This window comes from Athene cunicularia (genome assembly GCF_003259725.1).
Source record: "Athene cunicularia isolate RWA chromosome 13 unlocalized genomic scaffold, athCun1 chr13_part1, whole genome shotgun sequence".
In the NCBI taxonomy this organism is placed as follows: domain Eukaryota; kingdom Metazoa; phylum Chordata; class Aves; order Strigiformes; family Strigidae; genus Athene; species Athene cunicularia.
The window spans coordinates 9,151,178-9,174,566 of NW_020799117.1; the positions used below are offsets into that span (position 1 = coordinate 9,151,178).

Here is a 23,389-nt window from a genome sequence, read left to right on the forward strand (position 1 = left end):
AGCAGTAAGTGGGCATCATGTAAGGTCCTTCCAATTGAATATGCAAGTGGAAATATTTCCTGAGAGAGACAGAGTTTGACTAAAGCTAATATCTAATTTATGGGGGCATTTGTCAAGAAAGATCCACTCTTCTACTAATGCTAAAAGTCTGACAGCTTTTGGTTTAGAATAAAGGACTTTGCAGCATTTAGTTAGAGGTAAAGTAAGTCTTCTCTTTTATTTTATTTCAAAGGAACATCATTTTATTTCTATAAAAATAACAATTGAGCAAATATTGAAGAGAGGAAAGATTGCTTTATTGATTAAATATGATGCATCAGAACTCTGCCCTCCATGCAGTTACACACCACAGATCCGGAGTCTGTTTTTATTCCAAACTGAAACTGATTTTCTACTGAGGGACTTTTACTTTCTTAATTTTTGAAACAGGAATGCAATTAAATATTTTAATCAAATTTTCCTCCTGAAAATACTAATGGGTGTTTAGATAAGCAAAAGAGGAGGCTGAGTATTGGACTGCTACAACTTCACATATTCCGAAATTACTGTAGGAAAGATTATATAAATCATACTGGAATGACGGTGCTTTTGAAGCATAAACACTGAAATGAAGACTGAATCCACTTCTGACAGAACATACCTTGAACCAACATTACAGCACTTTCCATGTTTTGTTTGTGGCATGCATTGCTCTCAGAAGGAATTCATTAAGATCATGAAACTTGCATTTCAAGTTTTATCATGTCAAAAACATTTTGTGTCAAGTTTTATCACGATAAACACATTTTGTGCCAGCTTTAAAAAAAGATGGGATATTTCTCCTGTTGACATCCGTTTATTTGTTATTCAGCAACTAGTGAAAAAAATCCACCCTGTGTCCCAAAAGGGCTGTGAGTGTAGTCAGATAAAGGGTATCTAAAGTTACACTGAGTTATTTGGCTTAAGTAACTAAATTAGATAATGTTCAAGGTACTTGTTAAATCTAAATGAATTTTGTCAAGAAGCAGCTGACCACAATATATAATACTCATCAGCCACATATTGTATTATTGAGACCACCAAAGGATTTATGTACTTGTGGAGGGCGTGGGGGGGAAGCTGTTCTAGCACACTCTGAGGCATTTATCTTATGTGTTGTCTAGATATCATATCACCTTCTAATGCTCTTTAGCATTGTAATACAAGAGAGAGCTCATTCATCTTCTGAGAGGGTACTTAGGGATGATGATGTCATTCATACTTCCTTGACTCTTATGTCTGACCTCCTGGCTCTGCCTTCTAACTTCCTACTCTCATGGCTACTTGCAAGAAAAAAACCTCTTCTGCAGAGTCAAAATGCTGAACATTAGACTCCAGTTCCCTTCTCCACCTTGGAAAGGTCACATTCTGAAATTTCAGTAGTCAAAAATTACAATAATTTGTGTTTAAACTTCTGTTCTTCAATTGGTGAATTTCTAAATGCGCTAATTACGGATATGTGTTAGAACTACGTTTTTAAATGTACTTAGAATTTGTCTACGCATTATATTTTAAAAGATAAAGACAAAATTGTGAACAACTGTTTCAAATATAAAGGAAAAAACAACATTTTGGTAGAGGGCCATGTAGAAGGATGCCACAGATCTAAAATGTCAGCCATCTAGCTTGGTTATACAAGCATTTCAGTCTGTCCAGAACCTACCAACTCTCCACATCTACACTGAGCACTGCATTATTGTATCATTTTCAGCAATTATAGTTTATAAAGACTCATAAAAGCCATTCAAAATGTAAAGATTCTCCATTTACTGTAAAACCGAGGGAACTGTGCCAGCCTAATGGGGAGTATAAAATAACAGGACCATTTCACTAAAAAGATATTTGTACTCACACAAAGATGAAAACTTCTCTAGCAAACAAACTGAATTGTTCCATATATTATAACTGAATCATACTGAAGAAGGGAACACCATATAGATATTGGAAAGACAGGAAGGCAAAATGAGAGAGAAAGACAACATACTTCACTTGAGAGACAAAAAAAAGACTCTGCTTACTGCTGCTTGTAGGATGGAAGTGCACTGAACTCCTGTCACTGAATTTCAATGGCAGTTTCCAGAAAATAAGTCTACAGTGGGAGCTAGAACCTCAGCTTTTCCAAGCCATTGTAGTCTCAATTAGCCTCCACCCGAACTGAAAATCACAGCCTAAATCTACAGCACTAAAAACAGTCATGCGTGACCTTACCACCTGCTCCACAATGAGCCAACCTTATAAATAAAATATAGAAAGCCTATATGAGGCAGAAGAAAGAACAAACACTGAAATGCAAATGTGAGCAGACATCTAGCCATAAACATTGAGAATCGATGATTAAAACACCTCTTAACCACAAAGGTGATAAATACATAGCAATAGGGAAAACACACCCTATTCAAAAGTCTGCATTGCGAATGCTGCTGACAAAAGAAGGAACAAAATTATGGTGATCCCCTGTAAGTCTGTCCTTGCAAGTCTCCCATCTTACCTCTCTTATCCTCCTGTTAATATAGTGTACTTAGATACTAAAAAAAAAGTATCAGCCTCCTTTTTTTTAATCCACTCCACTCATGCTGCTGGTCTTTATTTCCATAAATGATGGGCACGTAACAATGGCAACAGAATTAGCAGCTAGCACAGATGTGTACTTCATCTAGATACAGAGCAGCATGGAATAAACTAGCATTAATATAGCTGCATTGGAATAACTCTTTGAATAAACTCACATTTGAGAGTCTGGATGCTCCCACCATATTATCGTCAACTGAAGCATCTGGCAAGTAATTTGGATGGTTTTGTTGCTAAAAGCTCTGGAGTTCTCTGCTAATGTTAGGTCTTTAAGTCAAAGGGAGAAGAGTGTGTATGTGAAAGCAGATATGCAGAACTAAAATCACTCTGCCAGTGTTTAAATCACCTCTTTTAGGGACTTTATCCAACATTTATGTCCCTCAGATAGCTGGAGAACTTGGATTCTCCTAACTATGTTTACAGTATGTCTTGCCCCAGACCCCTAAATTTACCAGAGAAAAGCATTGATAGCTACCTGCAGCAACCCTTTAGTGTTGCCAGATTTTAACTGATGAAGCCCATCTACCTTCCATGCACACAGTGCAGGGCTGGCAGGCATTACTACATTGTACCTTCACGTCTATTCGCATCCTACAACACATCAACTGGTAGCTGGTAGAGGTCAGTCATATTTGGGACTGACTAGCACTGTCATTAAGAAATCAACGCTATGGTAATTATCTGGCATCGTCTACAGCATTTCCCACAGGTTATCTTGCAAGCTCACACTGTGAGGATCTAAGGACAGATCCCCTCAGTTTGAAACATAGCGAGATTACGAAAGGAAACACATTTTTCATGCTGTATAAAAGGCTGCAGTAATGATCCCAGCATGTAAAGACCAGTTCTGCACATATTTTTCCTTAGTTATGCAATCCCATCTTTCATACTATGATCAGTTTGTCAGAGCCAGTGATTCATTAGAAGACAAAATAAATGAGTTACAAAGTAGATCATGAATGGATAATTCCACATAAACTCAATGGCTAACAAAAAATTATTCACTGACTTCCTTTACAGAAATTCCTCCATCCCACCAGTTTACAGTGACTCATACTACTCCCATCTATCTAGACAACTAAAAGATTATTCCTGATTTATCCATGAACATACGACCAAATAAACAATAACATTAGATTCTTTTCCTCTATCTGACCTCAGAGGTTTGCCACAATGACCTAAAAGCACGTTTTGCACTCTAAATTTTCCTGATGTGCCACAGCTACCTTCAGTCCCTGAGTAAAATATACAGAGGCATGCACAAAGCAATCTCAGATAGGAATCTCAAGCATTTAATTTTGAAAATTTACCCCAAACTATTTGTACCAGCATCTACAGTACTTTGAAACAGATGTTTATTACTGAGATTAATGAGCTTTTAGATTTGGGGTTATTTTTTTGGTTTTGCATATGTAAGATTTTCTGATAGTTCTTCTTCTGCTCTTCATAGTATTAACATTCCTATTTCTTGAAAAACAGCTGCAGATGAGAGTTACAAGGAAAAAAAAAAAAAAAAAAAAAAGAGTTATTACTCAAAGTCTTCTCCTGACCATTTTATACCCATATATTTTTGGAAAAATGTCAAAGTCCCCTTATGGAGAAAGAAGAATGTTTTGAATTATTTGAAGGGTCTGGACTTAAGTAAACTTAAAAAAAGTTTGGAAAAATGAACAGAGATACTAAATTCTGAGACCATCGTTCAAAGATACTTCACAGGCTGTTTTAGAAGTTTTATTCTACAGATCATATTATTGTGTCCATTAGAAAAATTCCCTGGAATACTGGAGATCAAAAAAAACTAAATGTGGCTTGTGATTTTGTGTGTGGCACAATGTAGATATCCAATTATGTATTTGTGAGAGTGAAAAATATTTTACTTGGCAAATAGACAGGCTATCTATTTTCTATCATTTGTATACATAAAGACTTTCCAAACATAAATCAAGCTGTATCACCTTTAAATTGTTCTCCCATTAGGTCAAATCTAGAATGTATTGGGTGGCATAATTCACTTGACTGCATTTAAATTTATAGAGATATATAATTATGTTCGGCATTGCAAAGCAAGAATGTCTGCTGAGTTAAATCAGCAGAGCTATCTAGCAATTAAAGTGGAAATTGTACATACGTGTTTTGTCCATTCAATTTTCAGACTTGGTCTTTATTAATGCATTTACCCATATAAATATCTAAGTATGCCAAACTAGCTATTTTCTGTAAAAAACAAGTGTTCACCTATATGCAATTAAAGATCCACTCACTTTTTCTTTTAATGAAGGGGAAAAAAACCCAACAAACCAAACAAAAAAACCCTAAACAACATGTCATTAAGATCTGTGAAACTGTCGCTTTTCTGGATTGTATGCTTCAGGTAGGTAGTAGTCAGAAATTGGGAGTTCAGGTTACTTTTAATAGCAGGAAGAAAACTGAAAAATAAGATGCATTGAAATTCTGACCTACAATGATATTCCACTATGTTCTGTGGAGAGTGAGAGCATAAAAATGTTGAAATAGAGACTGGAATAACGTTGGTAGATTTTAGTATTACAGTTAAAACACTGCTCAGTCATAACCCCTACAAATGACTACTTTCACTTACATTTTATCATCGGTATAATTAAAAGAAGTCTCTTGAAAGGGGCATTCTTATTACAAAGAAGGACCACTTCAGACCCAATTGAAATGAAAAGACAGACCATAGATTAGGTGTGGATACCAAGTGGTAATTTCTAGGGAAGCATAAAATGCCAAATGTGTAACAACTATATTTTATAACTGTGTTCAAAGGACTTACGGTATTTTATTGTACAAAGAGGCTTTGGCTCAGAAAAACTACTTCAATGAACTGCCTCGTACCATATATTCTAAAAAAATCTCAACTTTCTCATCAGAAACAAAAGACATTTTGCTCCTGCTACTATTATTTTTAATTTAAAGCCTTAAAAATTCAGCTGAAATTATCCAAAGCAGGTATAAATGTTGAATAACCATGTATTTAAGAAATTAAATTTACCTTTTAGTTACCAAGCTTTTCACCGAGGTAACACTATCTTTCTCTGTAGACCTCCACAATGTAAAATCAGGCACACCATTTTACACAATCTAGGGCTCCTTTTTCAGTGGTGAGTGGAAAGGTTACCATTGTCACCATGCCAACATATTTCATGGAAGTGTTTCAAAATTCACCACTGATTTTCCAAAATGCATCAATATTTCAGTAACATTTTTGATCATCAAAAACTCTTAGCTCTCATGCTAGTTTAAAGCTGAAAAAATGAAAGAAAATTCAGATTATCAAAATATTAGTATTGTTTATTTCCTATTTATTGAAAAATACATTTACACATGTTATATTTGTCAGAAGCTCACATTTGGAAAAATTAAGCACCTCTAATCTGTAAATGTTAGGACTTCAAGAGACAAGATGCTATGTCCAGATGAAACTATGAATATAGCATTATTAGTAAAGACACTTAGGTCATCCTAAAGAGCAAAATTAGCAAATTCCAAAATTTCTGTATCTTAGATCTCCCATAATATGTGAACAAAAAATGTGTTACATATATGTGGCACTGCTTTAAAAAAATGTTCCTATGTTTTGTTTTTATTCTCCTCTCAGCAAGCATAAAATTTCTCATCTATAGTCATATATAAAAAAAAATATTTAAAATAAATCCAAAACACATATCTGTGTTTATATAAGTAGCATGAGATTGTATGCTATTGTACATAGAGGATATTTCAGTCCAGTTGAGTTATATCAACATAAGTTACATGATTGACTTTTATAACAGAAGGAAAAGGTTGTACTCAAACAACTGTTATTGCCTCAATGGAAGGAAAAAATCAATGAAAGTAAAATGAACAAGAGATTTTGTCTGAGTTGCAGTTAATACTACTGAAGAGCTATGGATATTAAAAGGTCAACAAATAAATTAGGCCAAGTGTTATGAAATGAATGATTTGGCTTATAATTGTATTGAGTGCAAATTGTTCACTGCCTATTAGACCAGGTAATTTTTAACCATGGTGCCTCAATTACTGTTCCATAAGCAATAATATAGTTGTAAGAGCCACCAGTTCGATCGAGTGACCTATGAGACGCGCCAGGACAGCTGACTTCGCTATGATGGATCACTGAGCCTGATCTCCAAATGGTGCCAAACCTTCCCTTCCCGTGAGGAGATCTCATAAAAGAAACATTACCGCTTGATTCATTTTACCAAAATGTTTGAGTTTTCAAGTGTCAGCAGTTGAGTATAGATTGTGAAGCTCTGTATTTCTTAGAAGAATTACGACAACAGGCATCCACTGCTTCCAGCACTCTCTGCTAAATGGGATCATCATGATTAGGAGGATGCTTTTTCTGCTACTCAATTGGGCTGTGTTGTGAGAAATACACGGCAATCATATTTTACATCACCACGTAAACCACTGCATAACACCTAAAACTAGGCTAGAAATGGAAACTGTAGGTGAGATTATAGACATTACTTCACACTTCTGCAATGCCCTGCATTCAAAGATCTCAAAGCACCATTTTTAATGGGAACAAATTAAACTTCACAACATACTTTCTAGTAAAATATTCTCTCTCCCCCATCTTCATCAGAGAGAGCCTTAAAGCATAGCTGTTTGGTGGAAGTCACAATGGTCTATGGTTACAACCAAGGCAAGTTTTGTAGGGTGAGGTAATATCTTTTATTAGACCCACTGATACAGGCAAGAAAAGGTACAGCCAGCACACAGGGAGCAAGGCTTGGGCACCCAAAAGCTTGTCTGTTTTTTTTTTCCAGTTATATCTGTTAGTCTAATATAAGATATTACCACTCCCTACAAATCCTGCTTGCCTTAAACAGGGAAAAAGAAAATAATCTGATACTGCTTTCATGCTATGAGGTAACATACATGGTGCTTCATGAGGAGGAAAGGCAGCAGCTGCGTCTCCCCATTGCTCCTAAGGGCATGCCGTTCCCTGGGAGCCAGGGCTTGAAATACGGCAATAAAGGTCTCACCACACTTCCCACAGGACTGGGCCTTAAAGGCCTGGAACTACGCAGTAACTACGCATATCTGCTCTCTGCCCATATATAAAACCAAACCGAAGATGTAAATGCAAATCCTGAATTGTCAAGTAATCTGTGCAGAAATGTAAGCCAAAACGTCTTGCTAACATTTTTTTTTCTCTCTTCTGCAATCTTAAAAGCTTAATTAGAATAGATTGTCCCACATACAACCAAATCCTGTTTATATTGTCACTCTGCTATATTTTTGATAAATCACTACATTCAAACAGTCTTCTGGGAGGGTGATTTTCCATTTCATCTCTCCATTGAGCAAAAAGTGCCACGTGACTGGAGTCTGAATTTCAATTTCACCAGCATACAGTTGAACTGAATATTATTTGGCACAATACAGTATACAACCGAGCCACTAAATGGCTGATTTACTAAATTATTATTAGATGAGCTCTTGCTGTTCCAAGTGAAAGTGCAGTCACTGTCTCTCTTCATGGTGTGTTCAAATTGTTCTGTGTTTAAATATTCAGCATGAGGCTAATGTGAACTGATGAACTGAGACTACAAACATTCACTTTCAATACAGAGAGAGAGACAGAGATGCAACATATCATGTGGCCTGTGGAGGTGAAAATGATTTATATTTAAGGATGCTGCTGCCTACTTCCATTATATAAGATTTTCTTAATGAGCTTGGTGTTTGATTTAGGAGTTTGAAAAAGTAGCTGAAGAACAGCTCCAAAACAACCAGCTGTGTGGAGGCTTCAGAACCCCAGTGAAGTGGTACTTGAGCCTGGATCTCTGTCAATAAAGTGCATGACCTGCCACCACAGTTTCATACTTTACTACCTTTTGTATTTGAATTGCAACTTAAAAGCATCACCTGCAATTCCGACCTCAGCATCAGAATCCTAGGAAATGTAGAGGACTGAGTGCAGTGTGTAGTTCTATGACTTTCTGAGATGGGGGAGATGGAAAAAAAGTATTTTTTTTTTTTTTTAAAAAAAAAAAAAGGTTAAAAAAAAGGAAACAATTTCTTTACTGCCACCTGCTGGAGTTGACAATAACCCTTTGTCATACTAAAAGAACAAATATCTTCACTTAGAGGACAGTTACGGCAAGCATTTAAAATACTGTGATCCCAGACACTTACAGTAGATTAGAATTTTTTATTGGTGCTGTGTTGCCATAACAACATAAAGACAGCAGATGACTTAAGCTAAGCTTGCAAAGCAAAAGGCTGCTCATCTGGCAGTTAAAATGAATACAGTTCACTTCACAAGTTCCCCATATGGACCCTTAGTGTATGGTAATGAGGATACCATATGGTGGGAGAAAATGCACAGAGAACAATTGTGCTCTACTGGATGAGTGAAGCGAGCAGGAAGTTATGAGGAAACGCAGGAGAGAGATTTGTGCGTGTGCTCTCTAACTCAAGGGTTTCTTTCAGAGGGGGGTTCTCTCTCTTCTTAATCTTCTTAATATATACATGCATAGAAATGACAGGGAAACATATTGTACATTTTGCAACATCATTCATCATAAACTGTCAGCTGTGTTTGTAAATCAGCTTGGTAAGATCTTATAAATTTGTAATTCTTAAAAGGTAAAAGTGCTAAGTTTTTAGACAAAGTGCAGGAAAATTTAAGCACTTCTGACAAGTAGAAACATTAGTGGTAATCATTTCAAAAATGTTTGCATCTTTCTTGCCTGCATGTTTAGCTGTAAATAATGCTGCAATGAATAAAAGCTTTAAAAAGGGGAGGGGAGGATGGAATGGAATAAATATTTTTTATTTTATTTCATTTCCAAAAGGATAAAAAGTAATACTTGATCAGAACCATACGCATGCAAGATTTTGCTGTAAATGTACATATGCTATACAGTACGCTGTACTAACCAGATCCTAAACCTGGTAAGACAGCTTGCTAAAGGCTGCAAAGTCAATTTTGTACTACACATGCTTCATAAAAGATGAATATAAATGCATTAGTTAGACACGGTGAGCTAAATTAGAAGGTCAGGCAGGGCTGGAAGGGCTGAAATATCACACAACCAATGACTGTAATTACTCTTTTTTTAAGTCTATTAAGTGGTGTTGTTCTATCAAGGCTCAGGGGTATAGGACATGAAGTACAAGATAAAGTAATGTGTATTTATTACTCCCACGGGATCAATTTACTAGATATTTTCAGCTCCATGGAGCAAAATACACAAATGCAGCCTTTGTTACTTTCTTCAAACTGTGGCTTTTTCCTTCAGAAGCTCTGCTCCTCGAAGGGACTGTGTTTACCTGTTTGGTATCTTCCTGCGCCCTCAGTTAATTGTATTTTAAAACAATAACGATACAATAATAGAGAAATGCAGGGATCCCTGTTACAGGATGTTCAAACAAGTGGTTCAAGTTGCTCAGATGGAATGTGCAGACTAGAAAATCCAATCCCAGTCATGATTTTTACCCCAAGGCAAAGCAGAAATCAGGAATGAAGAAGGGAGCAGAGCTCCTTGTCATCGTGTTAGCCGTGATCTATTAAAAGTTTTGTCATAGATTCTAAATTACACCATCTGCTCTAATCATTTGCTGAGTAAATGCTGACCCACTTATAAAGAAAACTCACTGAAATGTGTATGCACGCTGTTGACCTTCAGAAAGGAAAGGGCTCCTTGCCAGCCATTTGTATGTGGCTCTGCCCTTCAGCGAGCAGTGTGGCTCTGTCTCTTAGCTCGCTCTCATTTCAGACTCCACATATTCCCAGACATGCCTCTGAAATGCACCACCCCATAAGGGTGATACTTTCACAGTAGCCTCAGGCATCTTGGTCGTTGTCTTCTCAATAGCTTTGAAACTCTCTCCCTGAATATTTTCAATTGGATAAATTGAAACCCAAAAAACCCAACCAATCCCCTCAACCAACTAAATGTCCAAACTGTTACAAAATTAAAACCCCCCAACAATTAAGGGTTAAACACCCACCTTAACTCTGGTCTCACATTTCTATAAATTTTACAATACTGTGTAGAAACCACCAAGCACATCCTTGCTATACAGATGAACTGCAGGAGCAACTCTTCCCATGCTCCCCCTTCCTGCCCATACTTAGTATAAAAGTTTTCTAACAATCCTCTTGTTACGCTGGGTGAAAAAAAAAAAAAAAAACAAAACAACAAAATGTGTGTTTTCTTAGCTGAAAATGACTAACTTTGGTTAAAATACAATTAGCAGATAGAGATCCATTCTGGAATCTCCGTTGGGTCTGTCTGAAGCAGCAAACCCTAGCTGCCTTGTCTTCATTGCTATTTTAACCTGGGCCAACCCACCCGCATTTAGAGACAACCTTTATTTGCAATATAAACAATACCCATGTCACAATGGATCAAGGGCAGATCTGTGGGATTTCATACGGGAAAAGACAACTGCGTTTGCCAGCCACTGGTTCCTAATAACCACCTGTCTTCTATTAGTGTCCTAAACAAGGAGGTGGGATAAGGCTGGGGGGGTCTAATGACTGACCAGAGAAAAGGAGCTGAAGGGAAGGTGGAGCCTGGTTACGTGAGCTCTCTGCTCAGCAGGGAGGCCCCTGTGTGCTAGAGACAGAGGGAGGCTCCACTCTTTCATCTACATGAAGAGAAACCAGAAGTAAAGGTCCCTTTCAGGAGGGATAAGGGGTCTCCTAGAGAGAGCATTTAACCAACAGATTGGGAGGGAGAGGACATCAGAACACGGAGGGGGTCAGTGCAATGACTTGCTTCTCAAACACAGTGAACAATCTTGTGCTTAATTTAAATAAAAGTGATGAGTTGTAAGAGTGCTGAAAATGGCAAATAAATTCTAGGAAATTGCATATAAAGAGGAATTGTTGTTATTAAATCATTTAAGATGGATGTGTTTCAAATCTAGCTCACAGTCAAAACTGTTTTACAGCGATAGCTGTGGAGTTTCAACAAAACTGCAGAATTGCAATGTATGTGCCAGGGATTTATTTTAAAGATTGTAGGGTAGTTACATCAATGAACCTCAATTGACTCAACGTGGTGTTGTGATCTGAAATCTGTAGTGATTTCCATTGCAGTTACGTATGCAAGAACCAACAGCATGTGTGTATTTGTGTGCATATATGCAAACACATGAGACCGGGAAATGGCACACACGTGCGGGCTTATTCCCCAGCTCCACAGGCAGGCTTTCTACAGGCTGCTCCTACAGGACAACGATACAGTTTCTTAACATTAGCATCATGGTATTTCTTTTCACTTCTCCCCAGAGGTCTCTTGTTTCCTCTGATCTGCCTCCTGTCTTTATGAGAAAGGAAAGACTATACTGCCCAGCACACTCCTGGTACTTGATCTCACTCCAAGCTTTGGGTGCTAATCCCACCACCTCTGTATCGCCTGTCTCTCCTCTTGGTGCATGTGTTTTTGCATGTGTGTGTATGTACCGACGTGCACATCTGCTAGTGACAACCCTACACTGGCTGCTTTCCCCAACCTACTCTGTACAAGAAGGGAACAGGACTCTGGCCCATAGCTGGCTTCATAGCCCAGCTGCCAACAGCAGCTCCCACTTTTTTTCTCCAGAAACTATGTATTGCATTTCTACTTTAAACACATCTCTACATTAACAGTCAGTCTAACAGTTCAAACACCCTAGTTCCCAGGTGCTCCTGTTCTCCTCGTTATGGGAGAAATTTCTCTGCTGGAATTTGGCTACTGAAGCACTGAGAGATGGAAAAAAAATCAAAATCTGGCTTTTTTCTTTGCCCACTTTCAGCAGATAGCTGGAACATTTCAAAAAATTAATCCCAAGCATAAACAAAGACCGCTTCTGAAAATACTGGTTCTAAACTGCTGGCATCAAACTTCTCAAGTAGCCTCAATGGTTTTAGAAATGCTCGTTGACACAGATATGGCTCTTAAATCCTCAGCTCTGGAGAGTAGAGCATGTGCTCACACTCACTTGATGGCCTCAACAATTCTCCTTGACTTTGGGGATAAGTCGCACAGCAGAATTCTCTTTTTGGTCCATGGGAAGAACCGCATGCTGTTATGAACACAAAAATTATAAACATTTCTGTTTCTCGAAAGATCTCTAATTTTTCCATAATGTTTCAACGGAATAATGGCCACAAACCCTAGCAGCAATTATAGAAATGTGTTTTGTATTATTTATTTAACGCATAAGCACAAGGTTTTTAATGAACAGAAAGTGATGATGCACTGGCAGGACAATGGGGAAAATGAAGGAAAGGATATTGAAAGCTTTGAGCACTGCTCTCCTCTCTGCTACCTCGCTCTCTGTCTTTCTCACACATTTGCCCTCTCTGCCCATGGTTCCACTGTGGAAGCCATATGGCTTCCAACTCTTCTAAGTAGCCACTGAGAATTGTCTATAGTGGAATACTGCCAAAGTCCTTCCTGGTTTAATGACATGGGGAAGAGCGCTGTGCAGTGCTCACCCAGCACAGAGACTCACTGCGTCCTTGATTATGATTCTGGAGCCAGCAAGTGATGCTGGGAATTGAACCATCAGTGCCTCAAATACAGAAGTCGACATGTGCCAACCCCTGCTGCATTCAGTCTCTGTGCGTGGCATATTAATGAGTCCTGAACTTGAGGTCCAACCTTCAAGCTTGCACAGAAGGAATTACCCAAAGACAAAAAAAAAAGAAAAAGAAAAAGAAAAAAAAAGAGGTCCCCTTTGTCCTGTTTCTCTCTAACCTTGCATAGTGACACTAGTTTCTTCACTGAATTTGTTCAGTTCTTAAGCAGTAACTCTTCTTTTAGGCCATCACGCCATACCTCTGCATACATAACCACAGTCTCCCTTGATTTAAAGATTTGAAAAAATAGCTTGAGAAGATACTAAGAACAAACACATTAAGTCAAGAGGGTATATGAAGGGACAGATGACTCAGTGCTAGCCCTCGCTCTCCTATCCTATCCATAAATACCTGGTAAATGTTGGAATCAGGATATGGAGCTAGATGCAGCTTTCTTCTCCCTGCTTTTATGTCTCCTGACACTAGATAGCAAGAATAATGTTGTCTGCGTGATAACAGTCTCATTCTAAACAGGAAAAAAGAGGCTGCTCAGCCTGATGGCTGCATTCCCATGCCAGCACAAAAGAGCATTGTGGGGACCCCTTCAGTGCCATGGGTGTCAGAAAGGGAGTCCAGTGCCTGTGGAAGTTGGTGATGCGGTACAAACCCCAGTTGCCTAACCCAATTTAGAATTGCTCAGTCTATTTTACTTGAATTTCCTGATCTAGAGGTAAGTCATGTCCATCATCTAGTCAGCTGGAACACTGGGTTCAGGGAAGTTTTGCAACGTTTCTTTTGGGCCTCCCAAATGCCTGGTGCATAGTGAAGGCTGGTCTCTTATAGTCTGAGAAACAACTTTTCTCAACAAGCACATTTGGCAGCAGAGGCATGATACAGACGGAAGGGCTCCTACAAAGGATGCTCTCTTTCTTTGGAAAGGGTTGCACCTCTGGAGGGAAGTTTGACAGCCTATGAAAGCTGTGTTCCTGCTGCAAATCTGTCCAAAAGTCAGAGAAAGGGACAGCTTGTAGAGGGTGAACAGAGCCAATGTAAAATGTAACGCTGCAGGAGAGCATGTTCCTCTGGTGGTAAGCGAGAAGGACAACATATCATCGACCTCAAAACCACAGTCTACAGCCTTCCTAGGCAAAGATAAAAGACTTAACAAGCCTGTAAAAAAATCACATACTGCACTTTATTTCTGCCAAGAAATAAACCACAGCAAGTTATACTGTTCATGAAATCTTCTCACCTTTGAAATGCTTTAGAAATTTAACTAATCAAAGCCCACAGCAATCCCTGATGAAAGCCTCCTGACAGCTCAGGAAGCTACAGAAAAAGGTCACAAGATTTACCCCGTCACACAGGCTAAGCTGGATGTGCATTATTTGAGGGATCTGGTCTAAGGCATCAAAGCCCAATTTGTTCTATGTCTCAGGTCTGCAAATTCACATCTTCCTTTCCGTAAGTCAAAGGCATTGTTCTCCAAGTACACACACTTTGCTTATCTGACTCCTCAACTCACTCACTATCAGCCATGATGCTAGAACAGATAAAACACTGGTCACATACAGTGACTCCAGCTCACGCATGCTCAGTGTTCCTGTGGCAAAGACCAACACTTTTTCAAATACCTCACCTTCTTCTCCAGTATATCACAAAACTCCCTGGACGTTCTCACCAGAGAAAGTACAGTATGGCAAGGTAGCAAGAACAGATGTGAGTGCAGACCCACAGTGTTTTCACGGTACAAGAACGCCTATGTGAACTACTCCATTTCCTCCTCAACTCCTACTTTACAGAAATCAACAACAAAAAAAAATCCCACTAATTTTGATGGGTGGGAGAAGAATGAACATCAAATTACTTCACTACACATTGCTCTAATTATTTGAGCAATCCTGAAATAAAGCAGTATATAATAATTATTATTTCAAACCAAGACATGGTGCAGCAGCAGTGGACATACATTCCCTGAAGCTCCAAGTAACTTGATTTTATCAGTGGTGAAGTTCTCAAAATTATAATGACATGTACTACTGTGATACCAAAATTGAGAAGTGTCATTCTTCTATGAATAAGCTGCTCAGGTTCCAAAATACCAACCAAAAATGTGTTCTTTGTTAAGTATTTCAGAACACAGAGTAAGATTTGCTTTTAAGGCAAGAGCTGTTTGAGTTAGCTGTGGCTCAGAAAGTCAGAGAAGTCTCATAAGCCTACAATAAAAGTTGTTGATTGGTCTTTATTGGTCATGCCTCTGTTTCAGCTTATCTGGGTTGGGTACCAAGCCAGGGCCATTACATTTACAGAGTCTTGCCCTTTCGGACAAAAACATGCAGCAACCACCTTTATCATATTTAATAAAACAATAAACTTTGTGCTGACCTTTGGCAAGCGTTCAGGGTCACCAGGGTGCCGGGGGATAACCTTCTGTAACCTTTGGAAACCATAGTCAATGGTGGGTTCGTTCAGAGCTGAAACAACAACAAACAACATGGTGATGTGATAAATGCATAGCAAGCAGGCTCTGTTGCACTCTAACAATTGGCAATGCATTGCGAGACCAAGGAAGGATCACAGCAAAATCCCCTTTTACTGAAACCAGCACTGACTATGAAGTCTTGGTTCAAATGCTATTTGTGGTTGGCTTTGACTCTTTGCTTCAAACAACAATGCAAATCTTCCCACTTGAGTTCCTAAAACAAGGTTGCTGGAAAGTTTGGGGATGTTACATACATCTTTCAAATAGGAAGCAATTATTACCTCTGAAAGCTGCAATGAAATTAATTTGGTAACCACTTTGCACCCCATACTTCAGGTTGGTTTCCTTGCTTTCATATTATGAGGAAGGACCTTTGTGATTGGAAGGCAAAAGAAGTAACTATTAGGCAGTCTTTCTTGTTCCAGATTCTATGGAACTAGGTTCCAGTCTATGTGTTTAATATGCTCCATGTGCAATGATCACATATAAGTTTTTTGTGAACTACAGGCATTTGTCTTGGCAGAGGCTTCATTTTTTGCTCATCGACACTGACTTCAGTAGCCCAGCTCAGGTTCCCATCCGCACTTAACTGATCCAAAAGACTTAATGAATTTAAAAAAACCAAAATCATCTATGCTTTTAGTTCATCTTTTCCCAGTCGTTGTCCAGTAAAATGGAGGAGAGAAGTAGTGGAAGTGGAATACTTTAATCTTCATGAAAATGTTGGTCTGCCTGCATTAATCGAACCTCTGATTGTGCCAAGCCTTTAAGCACATGCTTATCTGTAAGCACATACTTAAACTCATTTGCTTTCAGGAAAGCAAATTTGAGCATATTATGTTTTTTGTATGATTGCCTATAATTACGGGGGACTGTACTGAATGACCTTCTAGCTACATTTCCAGTCATATGATCACTTTAAAACTCAGATGTTAGTGAGACTTCAACATGTGCTTAAAATTTCCTAAGTGCTTTGGTGAACTGGAACAACAGTCAAGCATTCTCAAGCATCTCTAAACAACAGCACATCTTGACTCTCCTACGCCAACAGAGATGATGAAATTTTGCACAGCAATTTGCTAGCAATTTTTTTGAGTTGAATGAAAACAAAAATTTCCAATATGGATTTTTATATTTTCAGCCTTTTTTTTGATGGGAAGGAAATTTTTTTTTTTTCCCGTTTTTGGGTCACTTGAAATTTTTCTTATTTTGTCTTAGCTTATTAATAGCAAAATAATTATTTTTTGCACAAGGTCTGCCTATTAAATTATGAATATATCACTCACCTTGATGATGGTTTTATTGTGAACTTTATTATGTAGCTAAAATGATGCCATCTGCTTCTTGGAAAGATATTTAGCATCAAACTATAAGTCCCAGTCTCACTTGTGTGAGCGCTCTCATGTGGCTCAATAATGCTTATCCCAGAGCAAGTTAAACAACTCCATCAGTCTGATCAACATGGCACAATTTGTCCATACTTCCACCTTTTAAGTGAAGAGAACATTTTTTCATACTCCTAACATCAAAGATCTTAGCCAGACCACATAATTATCATGAAAGTAACATCTAATCCCTGGTTTGTTTTTAATTAATTGCTGTTCCATAAACAATCACACAGTCAGTTTTTAAAGAAACTGTTCCACTGAAATTATTATTTTCAAACCACATTTCTAGAGCAGATGGTCCTACTGGCAACCAAAGGGTCAGATTTTTATATCCTACTGGACGTACAGTACATTTGAACTCGGTAAGTAGGCGCAGCGATGCTACTGCAAAGGCAGAAGGGAGGTGGTGTCGGGGAATCCAGATCTACCTAACAGCAGTGAAACAGAAGTGTGGGGCTGGTGGGGGCTGGCCGGAAAGGCACACAGTCCTGCAGAAGCTCAAGATTTCTCTAATAGCAGAAAGGGATCTTCTGAGCATATCCTTAAATTACTGTTGCAGTATTATGGTAGCACCAGACTAGAAATCTGTCAGGATTTTACTTTCTGGACTATTGTCAGAAGTTTTTTATTGCCCCAGAGATCATGGCATCCCTATAGTCTCCTGGGTTTTTTTCATGTATTCCCCTTTATCAGGAATATCTGAATTAAATCTTTTATTTATATTCAGGTAATTGTACGGAAAGAGTGCGAATAAGGCAAATTATTCCCCTGCTTGTGTCACTTTTGGTTGTTGGATGGTTGGGCCTTTTTTCCACGGTTCCTTTCACACCCTGGCCACATGCTGTCCACTCTGTTGGGTACTTTTGCAGAAAATAACACAGTACCTGGCTTTGTAACCCACTGGTTTCATTAACTTTGAGTTTCCTTACATGGCTTCTTATCATGGACCCATTTAGTTTAGATCTTCAAATTTTACAATAAATTAATTTACTGCTATTTATATTTATTATCAAAAATAGCTGTTCTCTGAGAAGATTAAAAAAACCCACCTTAGAGTTCTAATTTACATTTCTTTTGCAAATATGTTAGAAGATTTTAGCGTGGTTTGTCAAATGTGTTTCTTCTCTAATTCAGTCTAGTTTATGGCCATTTTCCCTTTACATCCTTTGGGAAAGTAGTTACTAAATTCTGCAATATTATAAATGGAGGCCAGTTCTGAAATCCCCCTAGAGATAGCAGTCATTTTCTCATATCTTCCCACACATTCAACACATTTGAAATCCACAGAGTATTTCCTGTGAGTATTTTCTGAACTAAATGACCAAAAAAAATGTTAATTTTATGGTCCAATCTCACAAGGCATCAAGCATCCTCTGAGAGATACTGAAAACTTTCTGCTTCAAATAGCTTCAGCTTTACTTTAGTGGTGGGGAGAGGCTGCACACAGCAATTTGCATGATTGGGTCCTAAACTGTAGTTGTCCAATATCACTCATTAGTCTAGAACTATTGAACCCTTTCAATCTTAGATAAAATGAAAAAAAGAAATCTTTAGCCGCCAGAACATCTAACCACAGATTGGACAATATCAGCCCTCCATTCCTCAATTCATTTATAATTCAAGTCAAATGTAATTAGTCATATCTCAAAGAAAGAGCCCTGTTTAAATATTTACCCCCCTTCAGTGTTAAGGCCACACCAGTTTCTGTGTCAGCAGCTGGCAAAACTCCAAAGAAAAGGTGATACTCTGATCTCTAAGCATTGCAGAAGTCAGTGCTCAGGCCACTGTTAGTGGCAGATAACGTACAAGGTCTGATACCAGCTTCACACAAGGTTTTGCCTCTGTCCCCTGTGCATGCGAGCCTGGTCTCTGCCTTCGAAGTCCATTCACAATAATGCATTTCCCAGTGCTCTAATTCAGAGAACATTTTTTTTTTTTCTCCCCATGATCGGGAAAAAAGAATCAATAAGAAATACAAACTCTCTATTTGTGTTCTTGACATCCATACATTAAAAACAAGCTAACACACACTGTACTTAAAATGCATTCCCATTACCCTAAATTTTAAAAGTACTATTGAAAGTACTACTAACTTTAAAAAACTGTACTAAATTCAAATAGGTCCCAAGGCTAATGGAAGCAATTTGTATACCAACCCAAACTGACTGGCCCACTTTTCAAAATACAGGTATGATAATCTTGCGGTTTTAAAAGGACATTTAAATTGAAAGACTGTGAATTTAGTACATAATTATACCAATAGAACCCTTTAACTTGTCAACTTGTAAATCTAAAAGGCTATCAATCATTTCTAAAGAGGAAATAAACCTTAAAATTCTTTGATTGACAGTGCTTACTTTTTATGTGGAAAAAAAAAAGGAGTAAAGTGGCCAGAAATCCATTTACAAAAGTACATTGTTTTACATAGGTGAGTAAAAAGCCAATAATTACACCTCCAAAAGACATATAAATCAAAGTAAGTACTTTTCCCTCACTTACATATTTTAAGTTGCAGTAAACTTCAGGTAACTTTTTATTAAAATACTTTTCCAAATGCAAAGCTTATTGAAGCCATTAATAGAGTAGCATTTTCATTTAAGCTAATATAATCATTTTTGCAAATACAAGATTTAAGCCATTTTTCTCCTTCCAAACAATAAACTTTCAGCCTGTCTCTTGTGTGAATTAACTAAAATTACACCCAGGTGTACAAAATCTGTCTATCTATCCTAGTGTATGAGTTAAGGCACAATATTTATTATTCTTACCATTTTATGAATTACTTCTTAAACCCTTGAGGAAGAACTTTCTTTCAAATTAGACTCTAACAGAATAAGCCATGAAGCTCTTTATGCAGCAAGTCTAAAGCCATAACTCCTAAAATCTAAGGCTTTTAATCAAGAAAATGCACAATGTCTATGGAAATAAGGATGCGTACATTATATTCATCTTTTCAAAGTCTAACTTATTTTTCAACAGAAATGCTGCTTATGCCTTTGAGAAAAATGTTTCTACCGTACATATAATTTCAAATTCTGCACGAATAATTTTAATAACTACATGTAGATAATCCACCATCTTTAAACATCTTTTTTTTTTTTTTTTTTTTTTAACTAGTCAGTGGAGGGCTTTTTTTAATATTTCACATAATGAATTCCTACTGTGTCAATAAAGCTTTTGTCACTAATTGAATGACTGTCTGATGTATCTGGGAGAGGAATTTGTGTCTCTGACCACGTCGCCAACTTACAGCAGAATGATCGACACTTAATATCAGCAATTAGAAGGACCTGTTCAAATATCATATGGAATTCGTAGCTTGGGGTAGTGTAGGAAAACTCTTCACCAAGGAAAACTCATTCAGCGAATGCAGAAGTAATTGAATTAGACACATTTTAACATTATTATTCAAAGAAAAATAAACACACACTACATGGAAGCATTATGGAAATATTTCAGAACTTAAAACATATCCAGTTAATTTGTTTCCCATGCATTCATGGTTTCATTTATTCCTTTTATTTTTCAGCCCTTGTTTCTTTTTCATTCTGTTTGACCCAAAACCAATAAGAAAGCAGCATTTAGACCTATGAACTTCCCATATGCTTTTCCAGTGTAAAAGGCTGCAAGGAGAGGGATGGGATTCTAAGGGCTCAGATAACAAAAACAAAAAAAGGCTGAAGGCTACAAACAAATTGGCCTCACGTCCACTGGTCTGACTGTCATCCCAGATGAGAAATCTGGTCTTGATTGTTTTAAGTGAAACACCCAGGGAAAGACTGCACATGGGAACTAAATGTCCCACAGTGCTTGCTCTTGCGGTGCACCAGAGGTTTTCTTGGAAGCCGGAGTCATTGTGGGGAGAGTTTGAAGAAGGTAAGAACGGCCTGCAGAAACACAGAGCTATAATGGCTTCAGATTATGTCCAGGAGGTTTGGGCTACAACAGTGGAAAGGAGGAAGATCCTTTAGATTGTCTCTTCACAAATTCATTTTTTTAAAACTTGGCTCTACAACAAAATTAGACACCTAGTGACAACTGTTATGTCAAGAGATGAAGCTTTGGGGTCTACAACACAGTTGTTTTGATTTTTTTTCCTGTTTGATGAGAGAAACTTCATCAAAACATAAACAGAAATTGACTCTGTGGCCAAGACACACAAAATTACCCATCTCAACACCTCATAGCCACAAAAGAGTATGAAGAAATCCATGCAAAAATACTGCTGCACTGTCACAATAATGAAGGCCAGGGCAGGGACACATTTAACATGTCTCTCTGTGCCCAGATTAAACCAGGTCAGAACATTTGAACACACAGAGAATTAATAATTTAAATAAAATCAAAGGCAGCTAGAAAGGTAGACTCTTCAATGGGAACCTTGCAATTTATAGCTAAGGACTTCTTTTCTCCTGGACACGTGGCCTCTTCCTCCATCAACTCAGATGTCCACCTTTATAATCAGTTCTCTTTCTTTTTAATCTGTACTTCTGTCTGTACTTCCATCCTGCTGAGAAACAGCAGTATGGGGTGCCAAGTGGCAACAACTGCAAGTAGTTAACGCAAAATGTTGTGGCTTCCAACTCCTCACTCCTACCAAGCACAGACTCTATGATGAGATGGAAAGCCCAGGCTCCAGCCTCTTGTAGAGACAAGATGCTGCCATGGACCTGATCCAGTGTATTTGCCTTTGCTAACATCCTGTGGCTTCTGTCTCCAAGCTCTAGGTCATTTCTGCTAGAAGCCCCTGACACTAACTCGACTCTGGGAGGTAGGGATAGGACAGGATAGACCATATTAATATCAAACTCCAGGTGCCAAAAGGCCTTGCTAAGGCCCTGCGGTACAGCAATACTAACAATGGATGAGATTATAAAGTAACATCTTGACATGGTATGCTGTAAGCAAACCCTACCCAAGAACTCTTATGCATAGTGGCCTCTTTTTGCCTGCTCTACAAAGACAGAAAAAAAAAACCAAAACCCTACTTCAAAAACCCATCATCAAATGAAAAAAAGTCTGTTTTGCAAATCTCCCTGCAAAGACTATTCCTTTGCTAATTAAAGACCGTTAAATGAAAACATGCAAGCATTTGAGCTAGTTGTTGTTGTTGTGAATTTGGCTTGCTTTTTATAAAGTTTCCTTTCCACTGACTTTCCTTGGAGTGTTTATTCCCACAAGCGATGGAAAACGGAAGTGGGTGGGACAGAGAGAGTTGAGCTAGAAAGGCCCTTCCAGCGCTAACTCAGAATTTCCTTGCTTTTCTGGTCTCAATACTCCCTCACTTAAACATACTCTTGTGCACTGAATTTCCATTTTTAAAATCAAACTCTGACATGATGTCATTTTTTAAATTAGAAATAGAGATATCTGAAACGTAATTCCTATATTTTATTGCTGTGTAATGCCCAGACACCACGTGCATGTGCCAAGCAATAAGAAAAATGCAGAGCTGAGTCAAATGATAAATCTAACACCTAGTTTCCCTAGTGACTGCTCTTTGCTTGAACTGAAGATGCAATAGGCCAGCTTTTGAGGCAGCTCCTCTGTGTTCATCAGTGTTATTACAGACGTGATAGACAGCGTGATATTTTCTTCCTGATAACAATTTTTCTTCAGCAACTAGGAACCAGAGGAGTTATTCCCTTCCAACCTAGCCCAGTATATGCAGCCAGTGGGGGTGCTGAAGATGCAAGGAATGCATGTCTTGAGCCCAAATTTTTTTATGAAAGTTAAGGAATGAAATTACTAGATCTGTCTAGCAAGAATCATGTGTTGGCTTCTCAAAATACATTAACTCTGAATGTTCACTCTTAGCAACCTGCAATGTGGCTTGAAAAAAAGTCAAACAATTTGTGAGCTTCACAGTTTCTTCTTCCCCTGACTGCGGTGACCTCTTGTCTAATGGGGAAGATTCAGCCTTAAGGGAGTTCTGAAACAGAGTCCAGTTTCAGGCGCTGGAATTTAAACCTACCAATTTCAGAACAGGCTGGTAGAATTCACTGGGGATATGTATACAGAGGGCCAGAAGGAAATTAATGCATGTTGGTTACTTCATCTAGTCATCTAGGTTAATTGATGCATCTTTGACAGTCATTATGAAAAGGGAAGAACATCATTTACACGTGAATATTTTCCTATTTGTCAGACACATTCTGGTAATGCACATGAGCATCCAGGAAAAAATTTACTGCAAATGGCTAGCTCTCAATGGATTACCCCTTCATTTAAATAAATAAATACATGTACACAAGCACAAAAATGAATAGAGGCCGAGATTTAAAATAATGGGTGCCTAAGGTTAGCGATAAGATCTATTTTTAGGTCTACTTAAAAACATCTAAAAAATAAAGACACTGCATTTATTTTTAAACTGTT

The 23,389-nt window shown here is 38.0% G+C and overlaps 1 protein-coding gene across 5 annotated transcripts in view; it reads right to left on the reverse strand.

The window, feature by feature from the left end:
- EBF1 (EBF transcription factor 1) overlaps window positions 1-23,389 on the reverse strand; it is a 270,249-nt gene that overhangs the window by 15,498 nt on the left and 231,362 nt on the right. For all 5 annotated transcript variants that reach the window (XM_026858392.1, XM_026858391.1, XM_026858390.1 and 2 more), the window contains exon 7: window positions 15,527-15,615. In XM_026858392.1, coding sequence (XP_026714193.1) covers window positions 15,527-15,615 — 89 coding nt within the window. The remainder of the gene's footprint in view (window positions 1-15,526; window positions 15,616-23,389) is intronic.